General features: G+C 48.9%; 1 protein-coding gene across 42 annotated transcripts in view; it reads right to left on the bottom strand.

Moving 5' to 3' along the window:
* The window catches only part of GATAD2A (GATA zinc finger domain containing 2A), a 123,141-nt gene that overhangs the window by 92,177 nt on the left and 12,495 nt on the right, over positions 1-18,469 (bottom strand). For 5 of the 42 annotated variants that reach the window (XM_031004135.3, XM_055372263.2, XM_055372272.2 and 2 more), the window contains exon 1: positions 10,684-10,822. The exons of 23 other annotated variants lie outside the window; for them this stretch is intronic. Coding sequence is in view for 1 of the 19 variants with exons in the window: in XM_055372253.2 (XP_055228228.1) it covers positions 9,822-9,835 (14 nt within the window). In the remaining 18 variants the exon portion in view is untranslated. Of the gene's footprint in view, positions 1-9,821; positions 10,060-10,683; positions 10,824-18,469 lie in introns of those variants that run through there. 14 more of the 42 variants (XM_055372255.2, XM_055372248.2, XM_055372260.2 and 11 more) reach the window with 4 other exon arrangements.

Genomic DNA, 18,469 nt, shown 5'->3' with positions numbered 1-18,469 from the left:
TACTCAAATTTTTCCAAGCAATTTAAGTATCCTTTTCCCTAATGCAATAAACCAAGGCAACAGAGTAGAGCAGCTCCCTTCATCTTAAACTTCATAGAAGGTGGGTGTAAGATTCTGAGCTGCTCACTCAATGCTGAGCTCCTTCCCCAGGTAGCCACTGTCCACTTCTACTGCCTTTTGCAATAGGGTCACCTGATCTCATCTCTGGAAAGTAAGAGTAACCCCCTCTGTATTTCCCAAGGGAGTGAGCAAGCCTGCCTGGTGCCAGCATCAGGAAAGGCCTTCAGTCCAGTCTTGAGCCAAGATCCTGGGGCCTTCTGGAACCTGCCACCACCCCCACCCCAAATCATCTCTCATCTGAACAAAACATGTTCAATTCCCTTAACCAGGTCTCATCGAGCATCCTTGGCAGTGTTAAGGCCCTCGCTCTCGCCCGGGACTAACACAGTCAACCATTGGAGCCCAGTGCAGGACCTGATATTTAGTTGGCTCCTCCCATTTCCATGTGCTCCTTTTTTGTATCTTTAAATGGTCACCCACATATCACTTGAAGGATGTCTACAAATTAAGTGCAATTACATCTTATAATAGCTGGGGACCTGTAATCCCAGTGCTTTAGGAGACTAAGGTGGGAGGATGGCTTAAGTCCAGGAGGTCGAGGCTATAGTGATTGTGATCATGAGCCTCTGCACTCTAGCCTGGGTGACAGAGCAAAACCATGTCTCTTGGGGGGAAAAAAAAACCATACAGGGAAAAGTAGTTTTATGCTCTTAAAATGTAAAGTCGGCCGGGCGTGGTGGCTCATGCCTGCAATCCCAACTTTGGGGGAGGCCAAGGCGGGTGGATCACGAGGTCAAGGGATCGAGACCATCCTGGCCAACATGGTGAAACCCTGTCTCTACCAAAAATACAAAAATTAGCTAGGCGTGGTGGCATGTGCCTGTAGTCCCAGCTACTTGGGAGGCTGAGGCAGGAGAATTGCTTGAACCGAGGAAGCAGAAGTTGCAGTGAGCCAAGAACATGCCACTGCCCTCCAGCCTGGTGACAAAGTGAGACTGTCTCAAAAAAAAAATAAAAAATAGAAAATAAAAATTAGCCCGGCATGGTGGCGCACGCCTGTAATCGCAGCTACTTGGGAGGCTGGGGCAGGAGAATCGCTTGAATCTGGGAAGTGGAGGTTACAGTGAGCCAAGATTGTGCCACTGCACTCCAGCCTGGGCAACAGAGTGAGACTCCATCTCTAAAAAAAAAAAAAAAAAAAGGCTGGGCATGGTGGCTCACGTCTGTAATCCCAGTACTTTGGGAGGCCAAAGTGGGCAGATCGCCTGAAGTCGCGAGTTCAAGACCAGCCTGACCAACATGGAGAAGAAACCCTGTCTCTACTAAAAATACAAAATTAGCCGGGTATGGTGACACATGCCTGTAATCCCAGCTACTCGGGAAGCTGAGGCAGGAGAATTGTTTGAACCCAGGAGGCGGAGGTTGCAGTGAGCTGAGATTATGCCATTGCACTCTAGCCTGGGCAACAAGAGCAAAACTCCGTCTAAAAAAAAAAAAAAAAAGTAAAGACATCACCTACTCAACACTACTACAGCTTTTTGGGGTTTTTTTGGGGGGGAGGGGGGTGGGGGCGGGTCTCACTATGTTGTCCAGGCCAATCTCAAACTCCTGGCCTCAAGCAATCCTCCCACCTCAGCCTCCCAAAGAGCTAAGGTTACCTGAGCCACTGCACTTGGCCACTATAGTTTTTTTTAAGGCTGCCCTGAGAAACCAGAGGCAGCCCTAAGTTCTCCCTCCCCATGTCCTGCCCCATCCTCACCCTACAGACACCCAAAATGACCTCAGGACTCAAAAAAAAAAAAAAAAAAAAGGGCAGGGTGTGGTGGCTAACACCTGTAATCCTAGCACTTTGGGAGGCCAAGGTGGGCAAATCACTTGAGGCCAGGAGTTCAAGACCAGCTTGGCCAACATGGTAAAACCCCATCTCTACAAAAAAAAAAAAAAAAAAAAAAAAATGAGCTGGGCGTGGTGGCGTGCGCCTGTAATCCCAGCTACTTGGGAGGATGAGGCACAAGAATCGCTTGAACCCTGATGCAGAGGTTGCAGTGAGCCGAGATTGCACCACTGCCCTCCAGACTGGACAATGGAGCAAGACTCTGTTTCAAAAAAAAAAAAAAAAAAAAGACAAGGCCCTGAGGAAGGAAACTGACCATGGACCTACATGAATAAAGTAAGAAGGAAGCTAAAACAAAATTCACCAAGCCACAAAAACATCAGTAAGAACAACAGAGATCAGAAAGTCTAATTCCAGGAGAAAACATGGATATATCCTCATTCCTTCTGCAAGTCAACCTTGGGCAGGCCACTCCTCCTCCGCTTGAGCCTCAGTTTCCTGTTTGTGCCCAGTGTTGGGTTCAGCAGAGCACAGTCCACAGAAGAAAGTCCCAGGTAGAATCCTCAGTTTGTCTGCTACCCAACTCCCAAAAATAGTTATATTTCTAATCCTATAACCTGACAGACACAAACGAACAATAAGACTGCAATTACATTTGAACCTATACTCAGTATACGTTAATATACTTGCCCATGAGAACTTCAAAAGCAGACCAGGCAACTCCTACCACCAACATCTGAGGCTCCCACCCCCTTCCCAGACTTCGGCATCAGGAAATGTTGCTTGTACAGTCAGAAAAGAGACAACAACAAAAAGACTCAACACTAAAAACTTGACCAAAAGTTTGGGGAAGGGAGGCAGGAGACAGATGGCCCACATACAAACTACCGAGGTCAGTTCATCAAACGAACGTATTAATAAAAACATCAAACACAGCCGGGCACGGTGGTTTACACCTGTAATCCCAGTACTTTGGAAGGCCAAGGTGGGTGGATCATCTGAGGTCAGGAGTTCGAGACCAGCCTGACCAACATGACGAAACCCCATCTCTACTAAAAATACAAAAATTAGCCAGGCAAAGTTGTGGGTGTCTGTAATCCTAACTACTCGGGAGGCTGAGGCAGGAGAATCGCTTGAACCCAGGAGGCGGAGGTTGCAGTGAGCCCAGATTGCGCCACTGCACTCCAGCCTGAGCGACAGAGTGAGACTCCATCTCAAAAAAACAAAAACAAAAACACCAAACACACCAGCAAACTCTCCCTGGGTTAGAGTGGCTATAAGAGAATCCTAGGAAAGGAGCTGACTACAGAATCCTCTGAAAGAACCACCACTGAACGGGGTGGGCATGAACCCTTGGCAAACCCAGGGACACTACATGAGAAGACAGAAAATGAAGTTCAGGTGTTCCGTCAATGATACGCAAGTCCTGAGAACAGCACAGGTCTCGAGAGTGACAGAATCAATTCAATCGATGCCTTCAAACCAAGAATTCAGTTCACCACTCTCCTACTTTCTCCAGCCACACTTGAGCAACAAGGAAAAATGTTCCTCTGCAGATGTGAACGAAGATGGTAGCAGCAGTTTTCAAAACTTGCTGGCAGAGTGAGCCTGTGCTAAACACACAAGAGAACTAAAAATCTGCTGTCACTACCACCAAAATCCACCAACTTGAAACCCCAGCAACAAGACGACAGATGCTCCTCAACTTATGATGGGTTTATTAGAATGCAGCCCCACTGGGAGTAGAAAATATCAAATGCATTTAACACAGCCACTGGTCCCATTTTACAATTATTTGACTTAAAATTTCTCAACTTTACCATGGTACGAAAGAGATCTGTGTTCAGGAGAAACTGTTACAAATCAAAGGGAGCTCCTCGACTTACAATGGGGTTACCTCTGATAAACCCAATATAAAGTTGAAAAATTTTAAGTCAATCCATCGTAAATCGGAGGCCTACTTTACTGGCCTAAAACCTGCCCACCTCCAAGGTCAGGGCAAGCAGCGGTCTCTAAGGTAAGAATGTGTTGAGTATAGATTCACAGCCACTGACTCAAAGGTTAATTGCACAGAATGGCTGTGACTGGAGAAAATGTTAAGTTGGTATTATTTGTAGAGTTAGGGCCACGGGGTTTTTCACATCCCTTCCAGATAATCTGATCAGACCTTTTTTATCCCCCCCGCAGACAGAGTCTCACTCTGTCGCCCAGGCTGGAGTGCAATGGCATGATCTCCTCTCACTGCAGCTTCAACCTCCCGGGCTCAACCGATCCTCCCACCTCAGCCTCGCAAGTAGCAGGGCCTACAGATGCATGTCACCACACCTGGCTAATTTTTTTTTTTTAAGAGATGGGGAATTGGCCGGGCGCGGTGGCTCACGCCTGTAATCCCAGCACTTTGGGAGGCCGAGGCAGGTGGATCACAAGGTCAAGAAATCGAGACCATCCTGGCCAACATGGTGAAACCCCGTCTCCACTAAATATACAAAAAATTAGCCGGGTGTGGTGGCGGGCACCTGTAGTCCCAGCTACTTGGGAGGCTGAGGCAGGAGAATGGCATGAACCCCGGAGGCGGAGCTTGCAGCAAGCTGAGATCGCGTCACTGCACTCCAGCCTGGCCGACAGAGCGAGACTCCGTCTCAACAAAAAAATTAAAAATTAAAAAAAAGAGAGAGAAAAAAAAGCGGCCTGAGACAGCCCACCAAAAAAAAAAAAAAGAGAGAGAGAGAGAGAGATGGGGGATTGCTACATTGCCCAGGCTGGTCTCGAACTACTGGGCTCAAACAATCAGCCTGCCTTAGGCTCCCAAAGTGCTAGGATTACAGACGTGAGCTGCCGCGCCCGGCCTTGACCTGACTCTTAGGCCTCCAAATTGTTAGCTTGCAGTGGGATTCTGTTATAAAGAAAACCAAGCTCCTCAATCTGAGTGTTACATTATATGTGATAACTGAGATATGAGGTGTTCAAGAATCACTGTGTAGTTGACATCTGGGGGGAGAAAGCTTTTTGGCTCTGAGGTAAATGGAGAGGCAAAGGCTGGAATACCCCTGACTGCTTGTAGACACTTTCCACTTGTCCTCACAGCATCCTGTTAGGTCAAAGATGCTGTCTCCGCCAACATAAGAGAAAGCTGAGGCCAGGTGATCAGGTGACCCACCCAACGCTGAAGAGTGGTAAACTGCATGTCGTCAGTGACAAAGCCAGATCTAACTCCAAGCTGGCTGGAGAGCTGTCAGTCTGAAAGGCATGTCCAGGAGGATGAGATTCACCCTGGCGCTCCCAGACACCACTGCAAGTACTATCAAACCACCTACTTCCAGCCTCCACCCAGAGTCCACTCAGTGACAGGGACCCCTCTCAGTTCTCTAAGGAAGGCTCCCATGACAGATCTGCCTGGCAAACGGCTTCCCATCTCACAGATGGAAGTCCGGATGCTGGCTTCCACAAGCCCTGGGCCAGGAAAGAGGCTGCCTCCTGGCTTGGGGCACAACCAACCCAGGCATTCAGTATCGTCAAGAAGGCCCCAAGGCAGTGGAAAAAATAGACAACGTCTGAAATCAGAAAGGCTGGGGTGGGTCCCAGCCGCCGAATAATGAGCAAGGTGACTATGGCAAGTATCACCCCCTGTGGGGAACTTTGCCTTCTTCTCAGGAACATGGAGAGAGGGGAATAGGCTGGGGCACAAAGCTGAGGCTTGCACCCCAGTGTGGCTCCAAAGGGGGCATGCAGACAGTGACAGTTTGCCATGAGGGTGGTGTCGTCCCCCACAGAAGAGGTGGGGCAGTTGTTAATGCTTGTGAACTCTGGCTCACCTGTTACAGTCATAACAGTACTCACTGAACTCCAACATGTGGAACACACAGGCAATGGGGTTGATCATTTGCACTTGTTATCTCACTCCCAACACAGCCTTCCACGGGAGAGAGTAAGTACCCCCTTGACAGAAATGGGAAACAGGGGTGATGTTCAACAAGGTCCTTCGCTAGGAAGTGGCTGGGCAGAGCTCACACCAGGCTGTCTTGAGGCAAAGCCAGGGCTGTCCTGGATGCCACTAGAGACAGGCTGCTCAGCAACAGGCACATGGCCACACTTGGCAAAAAGCAGGTGCCCCCTAGACTCAAAGTGGCCTCTTGGCACAGGAGGAGCTGCTGTGCCACCATAATGCAGCAGTATTTTTAAAGTGTGTGCTCGAAGGCACCACCTTATTTAGGCTACGTTTCAAGGTTCAAACCAGAATATCTAACCGGCAAGGCAGGCCAGGCAGCGCCAGGTCCTGAGACGGAACTGCAGGAGGAATAGCTGAGGGATTCTTCAACAAATCCTTCAAACAAGTGGAATTTCTCCCCAATCCTGTACCACATGGCCACACCCCTCCCCACAGGCATAGCTACTATCTTCGAGGCCAAGCAGCAGGAAAGCCCTGAAGCCTTGACCACTCCACCCACCACCCCCATCCCCCACCCCCTGCCCCAAAAACTCCCACTTTGACTTGCTGGGAGCCCCCCTTTAGAGTACTGCTCATCTCCTGCCAGCAAATCCTATCTCAGAAGCTAGCCTCCAGCATCCTCGGAAATTGCAGGTCTTCAGCCCTTCCATATAAGGAACTCTAAAATCAGGAATCAGACAGAAAGGCAAGTTCCCTGACAAACTCACCTGTGAAGGTGCCTCTGGAGGCTCAGGAGAGACAAAGGGGGTACAGCGTACAGAGGAGCTGCAAGGGGCCCTGGCAACTGTGCAAACTGGTGCAAACGTGTGACATTCTCACTGAGGGCCCCTCTCTCCCACACCTAGAGGGTTTCGTGGATTCCCAATCACTTCCTGAGGCTACCTGAAGGTATTCTATTAGGGTAAATTCCTTTGTCTTCTAAAAGACTAACCTACATTTCCATCAGACAAAAAGAGGTCACAAATATAGCCTGGAAAGCACGAGGTGGGGGAGGGGCAAGAAGCCAACGGTCTGACACTCTCTTGACAAAAAAGTCCCAGATCCTGTTTGCGGGGATGCTGGGGAACCCATGCTCGAGCGGGATCTGTCCCCAGTGGTACCTTTGTTTCTGACAGTACGGGTCTCGCTATTTCCACCTCGCTGCAACCACCAACCACTTCAAGATCCGTCTTTTTTTTTATCTCAACCTTCTTATTTTTAATACACTGCCTTCCTAATTCCATTCAAAGACATACCTTTGCACAGTTAGCACTTAAGTCCTGTTAACCTGGAAGACCCACAGTCTGAGGCCAGACTGTGGAAAGTCACCTCCCGAAGCAGCTCAGATAACTCAAAAGCATCCATTCTAACAAACGACCACACTTAGCAGGCAGCATAGTTCTGTAAGCCTCAAACTATGACATTGCCAACTTGTTCTTCTGGTTCTGCCACACTTCCCAACCAGACAAGGGTTAGGAGGAAATCCCAGGGATGCTCTATTACCCCAGGACAGCTGCTCGAGAAGACTTCACCCACTCACCTATTTCATAATCTTCCTAGTTTTCTACAACCAGCATAAATTAACTCAATTATGGGGGGGAAAGGTCTAGAGAAAATAGCCCTGCCTGTTCCATTTGATGGCACAGAAACACCCCGAGTCCAAGCAGGTAGTTCTCCAGAAAAGCATCTGAGCTGCCCAGGCTTTGAGGTTTCAGTACATGCTAATGATGGTCCTTAACCAAATTCAGTGGTAAGGGCCATTACATTTTTGTCTCTGTTGAGAATTCATATATCCAAAACTCTGCTGGGCATTCTTAATTTTCTCCCAAGAGAACAAACACCAAAAAAAAAAAAAAAAAACAAAAAAGCCAACATTTCAAGAATGGCTTTACAACTTTACCAGCCACATTCTTCAGAGGCATCCTTTAGTCATCTGCTAAGACCCAAAGAGGTCCCAGCTGTGAGCCTCACTGCACCAGCCCTTGCCTTATCCCCTCCCTTCAAGAGGGTCCCCCTACTTGTTCTCTGACCCCAGTAGGAGAAAGGTCCTTTCGGGCTCACCAGGTCACAGTGTCCTTCTCTCCTTGATCCCTGTAAGTTTCCCCATGTTTATAAGATTAATTACGACTCCCGGCCCACTAATCTCACTATAAACTCTACTGAGGAGGGATTCCTAGCAGTGTCGAAGGCACAGTATGCACTCTGATATTTGTTGAATATATCAATCTAGAAATCACTACCTGCAATGCCAGAAATTCAGAAAATAAATGATGCAAAACAAGTCAGAGGAGCTACTGAAGAGTTGAAAATTAGAGTATTTAAAACATGTTTCCTCATTAAAAACATACACACACACGCAAAATACAGAGACACTAAAAAGTTTTCTAAAAAAGAAAAACTATTGCTAATCCTAATGTAGAGACCTTTATTGACATTCTGGTACAAATCCTTACAGGATTTTTTCCTACTGAAAGTAGCATTATATTTTTCCCTCACTATCAAAATATAAGATTATAGGATTTGCCAAATGATACTGCATTAATAGAGATGACTTGACATTTTAAAAAATGATGTCATCTAAGTGGAAATAACAATGCATCCGCCAGGCGTGGTGGCACACGCCTGTAATCCCAGCACTTTAGGAGGCTGAGGTGGGCAGATCACGAGGTCAGGAGTTCGAGACCAGCCTGGCCAGCATGGTGAAACCCCGTCTCTACTACAAATACAAAACTTAGCCAGGCATGGTAGTCCCAACTACTCGGGAGGCTGAGGCAGGAGAATTGCTTGAACCCGAGAGGCGGAAGTTGCAGTGAACCAAGATCGTGCCACTCCAGACTGGATGACAGAGCGAGACTCCTTCTCAAAAAAACAAACAAACAAAACACACTGCATCCAAATCTTCCCATTCTCTATAGCCCTTCCAAGATGAGAAGCAATCTTCATAAAAACCAGCTTCGGAATTTTATGAGACAAATAAGAACTGAAAGATGAAGGAGGGGAGGGAATAAGTGAAGACAGAGGATACAGAAAATCCCTCGCAAATTTCCCACATCCTATAAACTGTTTCCTCTAGAAAAGGGCCAACTTTTCTGAGTCCAAAGCTGAAGAAGCGAATGCAAAGTAGCAACTAACTCTGTGGTTCAGTTCCTTAAAATCCAGCTGGTAACGCTGCTCCACTAGAACAAAGCAGGGCTAGCATGGTGTCCCCATGTCACCAGATTATCCCCTACATCCGCAAACAGAGGTGCCCTGGATCCTGGACAAGAAAATGGCCTTGTATTTTAGAAGCGCCAGGGAAATGCTCACTAGGGTTCGCAAACTGCAGCATTTGTGGGCTCTAGAGCACCAAGTATGGGCTGCCTGGCTCTGCCTCTCTACTAAGAGGCCTTGAGCAAGCCGCCTGGCCTCCAGCAGCCCCAATTTCCTGACCTGTAAGGCGCAGATAATACTTCCCTACTCCCCATGGGATTGTTATGGGCACTGAATATGTCTGTGCAGGGGAGCTTAGCACACAGTAGGCACTCAAACCCGAGGGCTAGTATGAGCTATCAGCCCTCCACAGCTTGTGGTCAGGTCTGACAAACTACTTCTTAGCATATGTTAACAAACTGGTGCCAACAAACATTATTTCATGTAATCTAGTTTAAAAGAAAACTTGTAACGACTACCGGAAGAGTTAAGTCAGTCAACAGGACTACAGTCCAAGACTGAGACACCCGCACAGAGGGCTGTCTCTCAGTTTCTGTGCTGCCACAGCCAGGAGGTGTCACTGTGTGAATGGGCACACAGAACCAGAGATGTAACCAGCACTATGTACTCCAAGAAAACTGAAAGAAGTAAACTGGTAGGAAGAAAGAAAATTAAAGGCTCAAGTGACTCACTCGGACTTTGATCTAAAGAATCCACAGCTCTTAAGATAAGGATGAACTATACACCTAAAGACGTTAAGTCAGACCTACAAAATTTTGCCCTGTGCAAAATTCTCAGGGCAGAAATACGCACCTAAGGGTTGTCATTCATTTCCTAAGGGAGGGGTCACCATTCATTTCTGGGTCTCAGTGTGCGCACAATCCAAATGTCCGTCAGGCTCTCAGCCTGGGCCCTGCCCATAAGCCTTTCCTTGTTGAAGTGATCAATTCCGATTCTTGGCAATAATCCCTTTAAAAGGCCAGCTGCTGCTGTCTAGTCACTGATGCCGACCCACTCCAGGTGGGAAAAAAGAAATCAATGGAGCCACCGCCTAGATGGGGAGGCAAATTTAAAGTGTCGGGTCTTGAGAAAGGCCGGAGATCAGAGAGGGGAAAGGGTCCCGCGGCTCCCGGGGGTTAGGCAGGAAGGGCGCGAGCTGGGGGAGGGCCGGCCCTCCAGGCGTGGGCGCGCGGGGACTCTTATTCTGACACGGGATCCGCCGCCGCCGCCGCCGCCGCGGGGTTCAGCGTTGCTGCCCAACCCGCCCGGGACCCCCGCCCCCGAGCGGGACCCCCGCCCCGCGCGCCCACGTGCCGTCTTCCCGCCGCCTCCACCCGTCCCGACCACTCGGAAGAGGCGCCTCGCGGCCCAGCCCTTCCCCCGACCCCGCAGGAAGCGCAGGACGGAAGCGGGACGACGCCGCGACTTTCCGAGACCCCCGCCCCGCCCGGCCCCCACGTGCCCGGGCAGCCTCGGGGCAAGGAACTTTCCAGGGCAGCGCAAGAAGACGCTCCCAGAATATAAGGAGTACAACTCGCTCGCTCTCACTTTTCCACGCTCATGCAGGGGTCCCTCACAGCCCCCCGAGGCCCCGACCCTGCGCGGCCCGCGCCGCTCCAGTCTCAGCCGCGCGCCCCCGGCCCCCGCCCCCGGCCAAGTTTGGTCCAGAACTTACCGGGCCGCGGGTCGGCCGGGCCCTAGGGCAGCGCGCAGGTTACGGGGGCTGCGGGTCCGGGGTCGCCCGCGGGGCCGGGCGGCGGAGGGGCCGGGGGCGCCGGGCCGCGCGCGCTCGTTCCGCCTGTGGGGCCGCCCGGGCCCGCGGCGCTCGCTCCGCCGGTCCGCCCGCCCGCCCGCGCCGCCGGCCAGATAATGCGCCCCTCGGCCGCACACATGGAGCCCGGCGCCGGCGTCACCGCCCGGGACATGCGCACCAGGTCAGCGCGCCCGGCCCGCGGCCCCCAAAACACCGGGGAGCTCTTAAAGGCGACGCCGCCCGCCCGCGCCCGGCTGGGCGGGGCGCGGCGACCGAGGGGCGGGGCCTGACGAGAAGGGAGGAGCTCATGGGCGGGGCTCCGGGCGTAGAAGGCGGGCCCCTGAGTTGAGGGGGCGGGGCCGGCCGGTACCGCCCCGGAAGCACCGCCCCTCTCCGGCGCGCTCCCACGCGACACCTCGTTGGGCGCGCTGGTTTCCCACGCGGGCTCTGGCTGGCTCCCTCCCCGCCGAGTCCCAGCGCCCTCCGCAGGCCGAAGGGTCGTGGCCAACTCACCGGCGGCAGAGCCGGGCGGGCCGCACCCAAGGCTGACTCACGACGCGCTCACTGCTGACCTCGCGCCAGCTGAGCTGGGCGACCTCAAGCAACTCAGGGTTGCCTCTGAAACGCGGGTTAGAATGTCACCCCCGCGGGGTCGTCACGCGGAAGCTCTTCTCTGGGAACTTCGGCCCCGGTGTCTGTGGGGAGGGCGGGGTGTGGATCGGCTGAACGATCACTTCTCCAGTGCAGTGAACAGAGTTCTACAAAGAAAGCTCCAGACCTACCCACCTCAAGACACTTGGGGACGACTGCTCTCCCTCTCCAGTTACCTCCCAATCTGCCCTCGTGCCTCAGGGAGAAGGTGAAACCCCCTCAAGAAAGCAAATCTGCACCCTTCCCTCTCCAGTAACGAGGAAACACAGGAGACAGAATGAAAGCCTGAAAGAGAATGGACTTTGGAGATGTTAAACTACATAAAGCGAAATACAATTTCAATAGGGAAAATATCAAGTTCATGGAAAATCTACCACAAGAAGGCTCTCAATACCAAGATCAGGTTCTGAGGAATCCCCAAAAACGCCTCTTTTCATGTTGTTTTAAAACAAACGATTCCTGATGAGACACCTAGACTCCTGAAGAGTGGTGGTGACATGCTTTATCGCATACCCTAATAAATCTATATGTACAACTGAAACAAAAGTTTCACCAAACATAAATTTACCACATGCGATGTACTGTTTTCTTTTTTCTTTCTTTTTTTTTTTTTTTTTTGAGACGGAGTCTTGCTCTGTCGCCAGGCTGGAGTGGTGCAGTGGCGCTATCTTGGCTCACTGCAACCTCCACCTCCCAGGTTCACGGATTCCCCTGCCTCAGCCTCCCCAGTAGCTGGGATTACAGGCACGTTCCATCACACCCGGCAATTTTTTTTTTGTATTTTAGTAGAGACGGGGTTTCACCATCTTGGCCAGGATGGTCTCCATCTCCTGACGTCGTGATCCGTTCGCATCGGCCTCCCAAAATGCTGGGATTACAGGCATAAGCCACTGCACCCAGCCTGTACTGTTACTTTCTATTCTACTTCATTTGAAAAGAAAATCAATGTAACGCCCAACAATAATTGGGTCTCAACCGCAAACCTGAAAAACACTTCATGTAGAACAAATTTTACAAAATTGTTTTTCTAAAAAGAAAAAAAAATTGTTTTTCTGCTGTATGTCCCCTTAAACAGAGTTCAAAAAAGCTCCTAATTCTGTGTTGAGTTCTACATACAATTGTCAACTTTTTGTAGTTTATTCCACCCCGCCACCTCCCACCTCCCCAAACACACCGCCCTGCCCCCCAAAATCTTCCCACTACTTAATGCAACATCTGGCACAACCTCCCCTAGGCCAAAAGAGAATTCAACCTAAAAATGATACAAAATACAAACTGTTGACTCCCAATCACTTTCCCTGACCCAGTTATGTCACCAATTTGCTTTGCTTTGCTTTGCTACAAAGAAATTCAAATGTTCAAATTCAGAAACCAAACAAACAAAACAGTCTTATTCTCAAATAGGTGACTCGGTATAGGAATTCAAAGAGCTCCCTGATCCCAAGCGCAAGGTTGGTTTAGGGCAACTATCCAGGTTTTTCACCCTAACATGGTGGCTGTATATTTTAAGAACTGCTTCATGCTACGATGATTAATCAGATGATGTATATTAAAGCAATACAAGCAAACTATTACCTCACTGCTCCTCACCTGGGTCTTGATTAATGTCAATTTAATTGACTACAAACAGAGCAAAGTGTGGTCAGGTGGGAGACCTGAGACTTGAGACAGATATACAGATTCCAGAGTTTGAGCCGGCAAGCCCTGTGTGAGTCACCAGGGTGACAACCACCCCCTTTTTTTTTAAGAGGGAGGCATCAACTGCAACACATTAATGACACACCCCTGCGGACTGAGGGGTGCACTGGTGACAGGGCCTCCTCCAGAGGGCAGTGCCAACTTCTCAGCCAGGAAAGTCGGACAGGGAGTAGGAGGGGTGCGGGGTATGTAGGTGGGGTGAAATAGCTACAGGGTTTATTTCTGTCTGTCATAGGAAGAGAGGGCCAGATGGGTAGATGGTAAGTGACAGTGAATCCAGATCTGCTTGGGGTCCCATAGGCTCAGGTTGGGTGAATGCTGAGGCTGTTTGGATTAAAGATCTTTTAGCCTCAGTGCCCAGTGCTGGACTAAACAGCAAATAGTTCAGCTGGGTGATTATGAAATATGATGCAATCACCTTCAGATGCCATACTAAAGCTGAAGAAACTCTAATTAAGAAACAACTAGGGCTAGAACCACGTTTTCTAAAAGTTTTCTCTCTGATCTGAAAACAAGATAGTCAATACTTAGTGCTGGCAGGGCACAGTGGCTCACGTCTGTAATCCCAGAACTTTGGGAGGCCAAGGCATGTGGATCACCTGAGGTCAGGAGTTCTAGACCATCGTGGTCAACACAGTGAAACCTCATCTCTACTAAAAATACAAAAATTAGCCAGACATGGTGGTGCAGGCCTGTAATCCCAGCTACTTAGAAGACTGAGGCAGGAGAATCGCTGAACCCAAGAGGCGGAGGTTGCAGTGAGCCAAGATCGCGCTATTACGCTACAGCCTGGCCGACAGAGCCAGAATCCATCTCAAAAAAAAAAAAAAAATCAAAAAAACAAAAACAAACAAAAAAACCCTTAGTGATAGCAGTTGTCAATTAATACTGTACTTTCTTTTTTTTCTTTTTTTTTTTAATGAGACAGAGTCTTGCTCTGTCACCAGGCTGGAGTGTAGTGGCGCGATCTCGGATCACTGCAACCTCCACCTCCCAGGCTCAAGAGATTCTCCTGTCTCAGCCTCTTGAGTAGCTGGGACTACAGGCATGCGCCACCATGCCCAGCTAATTTTTTTGTATTTTTAGTAGAGATAAGGTTTCACCATGTTGGCCAGGATGGTCTCGATCTCTTGACCTCATGATCCACCTGCCTCGGCCTCCCAAAGTGCTGGGATTACAGGCGTGAGCCACTGTGCCCGGCCCAATACTGTACTTTCAAAACACCTGTTATTTAGTTAAAATTTTCTTCCAGGCCGGGCACAGTGGCTCATACCTGTAATCCCAGCACTTTGGGAGGCCAGGGTAAGAGGATTGCTTGAGGCCAGGAATTTGAAACCAGCCGGGTCGACATGGTAAGACCCCATCTCTATAAAAAAGAAAAAATTAGCCCAGCCTGGTGGCACATGCCTGTAGCCCCAGCTACTCAGGAGGCTGGGGCAGAAGGATCACTCAAGCCCAGGAGTTTGAGGCTGCAGTGAACCATGATTGTGCCACTGCACTCTAGCCTAGTGACAAAGTGCAACCCCGTCTCAAAACAACAACAAAAAACTTCCAAATTCATTTTAAACTTTATTGTCTTTCATAGACCAAACCCCACTAATAATAGCTAGGCCTCCTTCTACCTTAACTACAGCAAAAATAGACTAATGGTCTTTCAAGTGTACTCTTAAATTTCTAAACACCACCTGAGCCTGTCCCTATACAACTGAGGGACTGAGGAAAAGAAATTGGGGCCAAATTCCATGTTTATGTCTGCTTTTATGGCAGAAATTGGCCAAAGGCTCCAAACTAGTATGAAACTACTGAAAAAGAGTAGCATCACCTACTGAATGTTCAAGGTACTGTCCTTTTTCTTTTCCTTTTTTTTTGGTACTTTTTCAATCAGAAAATTTATTTGAAGTTCTTGGTGGACAACATACAAGATGACTTATGTGATAAACACTGATCGACAACTGAGAGACCGCTCCTCCCAAGGGTTTTGGAGCCCAAGAAGCCTACAGGCACATACTCCAGAAGCTGAGAGGCTGGTGCCACTGAAAGACACAAAATGATTTCAATGCAGCAAATGTATTCATAAGAAAGACTGAAGAATCAGCCGGGCGCGGTGGCTCGCACCTGTAATCCCAGCACTTTGGGAGGCCAAGGAGGGTGAATCATGAGATCAGGAGATCGAGACCATCCTGGCTAACACGGTGAAACCCTGTCTCTACTAAAAATACAAAAAATTAGCTGTGCATGGTGGCATGCACCTGTAGTCCCAGCTACTCGGGAGGCTGAGGCAGGAGATTGGCGTGAACCCAGGAGGCGGAGCTTGCAGTGAGCCAAGAACATGCCACTGCACTCCAGCCTGTGTGACAGGAGACTCCTTCTCAAAAAAAAAAAAAAATGCCAAGTTTTTTTTCTTTTAATCACCTTTATGAAAAACGAACACTGACTACTTTTTTTTTTTTTTTTTTTGAGACAGAGTCTCGCTCGTTGCCCTAGGCTGGAGTGTAGTGGCGTCATCTTGGCTCACTCCAACCTCCAACTTCTGGTGTCAAGCGATTCTTGTGCCGCAGCCTCTGGACTAGCTGACACGACAGGCGCGTGCTACCACACCAGCTAATTTTTGTATTTTTAGTAGAGACAGGGTTTCGCCATGTTAGCCAGGTTGGTCTCAAACTCCTAGCCTCAAGCAATCCTCTGCCTCCCAAAGTGCTGGGATTACAGGCAGGAGCCACCACATTGGGCCCTACTTTCTGTACTTTGCATTCTTAGTACTCTAAAGTTTAAAATTGTTTTCATTAAGTTTAGGGACAATATAACAACAATCTCTAAGGGAGGATCATTTTAAAGTTTCTTATTTCACCCCAAATCCATGTTTACATGGTGAGATTACAATGCAATTGGCTGGGAAAGGAAAGGAAAAGAAAAGATTAATTATTAAGTGATTTTGATTTCCTTAATACTTTGATACTCTTGATTCTTTCTTCAGGGAGGGACCAGAAAATAGCTATAGGGACTCTTACAGTGATGCTTTATGAAAAATACAGTACTTCCAATGTATCACCACTGCTACAAGAGTCATCTTTGCATTCACAACATTCTCACACTAGATCAAGAGTTTGTGGGATGTGGGTCAGTAGCCCCCGTTGTCCCCATCACCATCGTTTATGCTGAAAATCTCCCTGAAAAACAGCTCTCTAGGGATGGTCCACTTTGTCAACGTGTGTTTGTTTTGAATGTCGTCTCTAACCACAATTCGTTACACTCAGTGTTTCTGCAGCGCAGGGTTCAGGCTCCATCTGCAGTTAGGCAGGCTCTTTCCAGACTGAGCCTCTGTGTGGCCCTGGCACTGTCCTGCTATTCCAGGGTTCTGAGCACAAATGCTCCCCTAAAGGGTTAAGCACAAACTGCTCAGAAGTGCTGTCGTGAACCGGAAGTGTATCTCCCACTCTGTCTTCATCTGCCATGTGTCACTAGTTGGCAAGGAATATCTCTTTTGTGTCTACATATGGTTTAAAAAAATTCCCACCTAATTTGGATGGAAGTAAACTGTTTTCTATGAATTAAAGATTTTAAAAAAAATTTCAGAAAACTACCAGGAAAAACAAAAAGGCTATATGACAGCCTCGAGTCTGGAAATCAGCCTATTCAAACCCCCCAAGCAGGGAAAGAGTGTTAGTCACATGATCGGTCTAATAAATATCCTTAGTTGGACATGCAGAAAAACGTATTTTTAAAACTTGGCATCTATTTCACACCCTACTCCCCATTTGTTAAATGGCAGATCTGCCAACTTAGGAAAACATTCCTCCCAAATGTTTTCCTAACAGGATGCATACTCCCCAAACCCCCCATTTATAGTGAAATGCCCGTAATTTATTTAAAAAACACAGGTGGAGTGCCCTTCTAGTTTGTTTTCTCTTTCACAGCTTGATAATAACAACCATGCCCTCTCACATGCCCACGTAACCAGGTTTATATCTAACTAACTCCTGTTTTGGGAAGACTAAGATATTTATTTCAAATTTAGGTCAAAAAGGTAACCTTCAATAGAGACAATTTGAGAGGTTAAATATAAAGGCTAAAGTTTGAAAATGCAGTGAAAGTTTAAAAATTGGCTGGGCGAGGTGGCTCACACCTGTAAGCTCAGCACTTTGGGAGACCCAGACGGGCAGATCACTTGAGCCCAAGAGTTCCAGACCAGCCTGGGCAACATGGCAAAACCCTGTCCCTACAAAAAAGAATACAAAAATTAGCAGGCTTGAGCCTGGGAGGTCAAGGCTGTAGTGAGCTGTGTCACTACTGCCACTGCGCTCCAGCGTGCGCAACAGAATGAGACCCTGTCTCAAAAAAAAAAAAAAAAGTAGGTTTTTGTTTGTTTGTTTGAGATGGAGCCTGGCTCTGTCATCCAGGCTGGAGTGCGGTGGCATGATCTCGGCTCACTGCAACCTCCACCTCTCAGGTTCAAGCAATTCTCATGCTTGAGCCTCCCAAGTAGCTGAGATTACAGGCGTGGGCCACCATGCCTGGCAATTTTTTGCTTTTTTTTTGAGACAGAGTCTCACTCTGTCGCCCAGGCTGGAGGGCAGTGGCGTGATCTCAGCTCACCGCGACCCCTGCTGCCCGGGTTCAAACGATTCTCCTGCCTCAGCCTCCCAAGTAGCTGTGATTACAGGCGCCCGCCACTGCGCCCAGCTAATTTTTGTAGTTTTAGTAGAGACAGGGTTTCACCATGTTGGCCAGGCTGGTCTTAAACTCCTGACCTGGTTATCCACCCACCTTGGCCTCCCAAAGTGCTGGGATTACAGGCGTGAGCCACCACGCCTGGCCTAATTTTTGTATTTTAGTAGAGACGGGGTTTCACCATGTTGGTGAACTCCTGACCTCAGGTGATCCACCCACCTCAGCCTCCCAAAATGTTGGGATTACAGGCGTGAGCCACCACACCCAGCCGAAAGTAAGTTTAAATTGTTCTAGGCTGGGCACAGTGTCTCATGCCTGTAATCCCGGCACTTTGGGAGGCCAAGGTGGGAGAAGTCCTTGAGCCCAGAAGTCTGAGACCAGCCTGGTCAACACAGTGAGACAAAAGTTAAAAAATAAAATTAGCTGGCCGGGCATGGTGGCTCACGCCTGTAATCCCAGCACTTTGGGAGGCCGAGGCAAGCGGATCGCCTGAGGTCAGGAGTTGGAAACCAGCCTGGCCAACATGAAACCCCATCTCTACTAAAAATGCAAAAATTAGCTGGGCGTGGTAGTGCATGCCTGTAATCTCAGCTACTCAGGAGGTTGAGGCAGGAGAATTGCTTGAACCCAGGAGGCGGAGGTTGCGGTGACCCGAGATCACACCACTGCACTCCAGCCTGGGCAACAAGAG

Source organism: Gorilla gorilla, chromosome 20, assembly GCF_029281585.2.
Source record: "Gorilla gorilla gorilla isolate KB3781 chromosome 20, NHGRI_mGorGor1-v2.1_pri, whole genome shotgun sequence".
NCBI lineage: Eukaryota > Metazoa > Chordata > Mammalia > Primates > Hominidae > Gorilla > Gorilla gorilla.
This window is presented reverse-complemented; position numbering and strand designations above follow the sequence as displayed.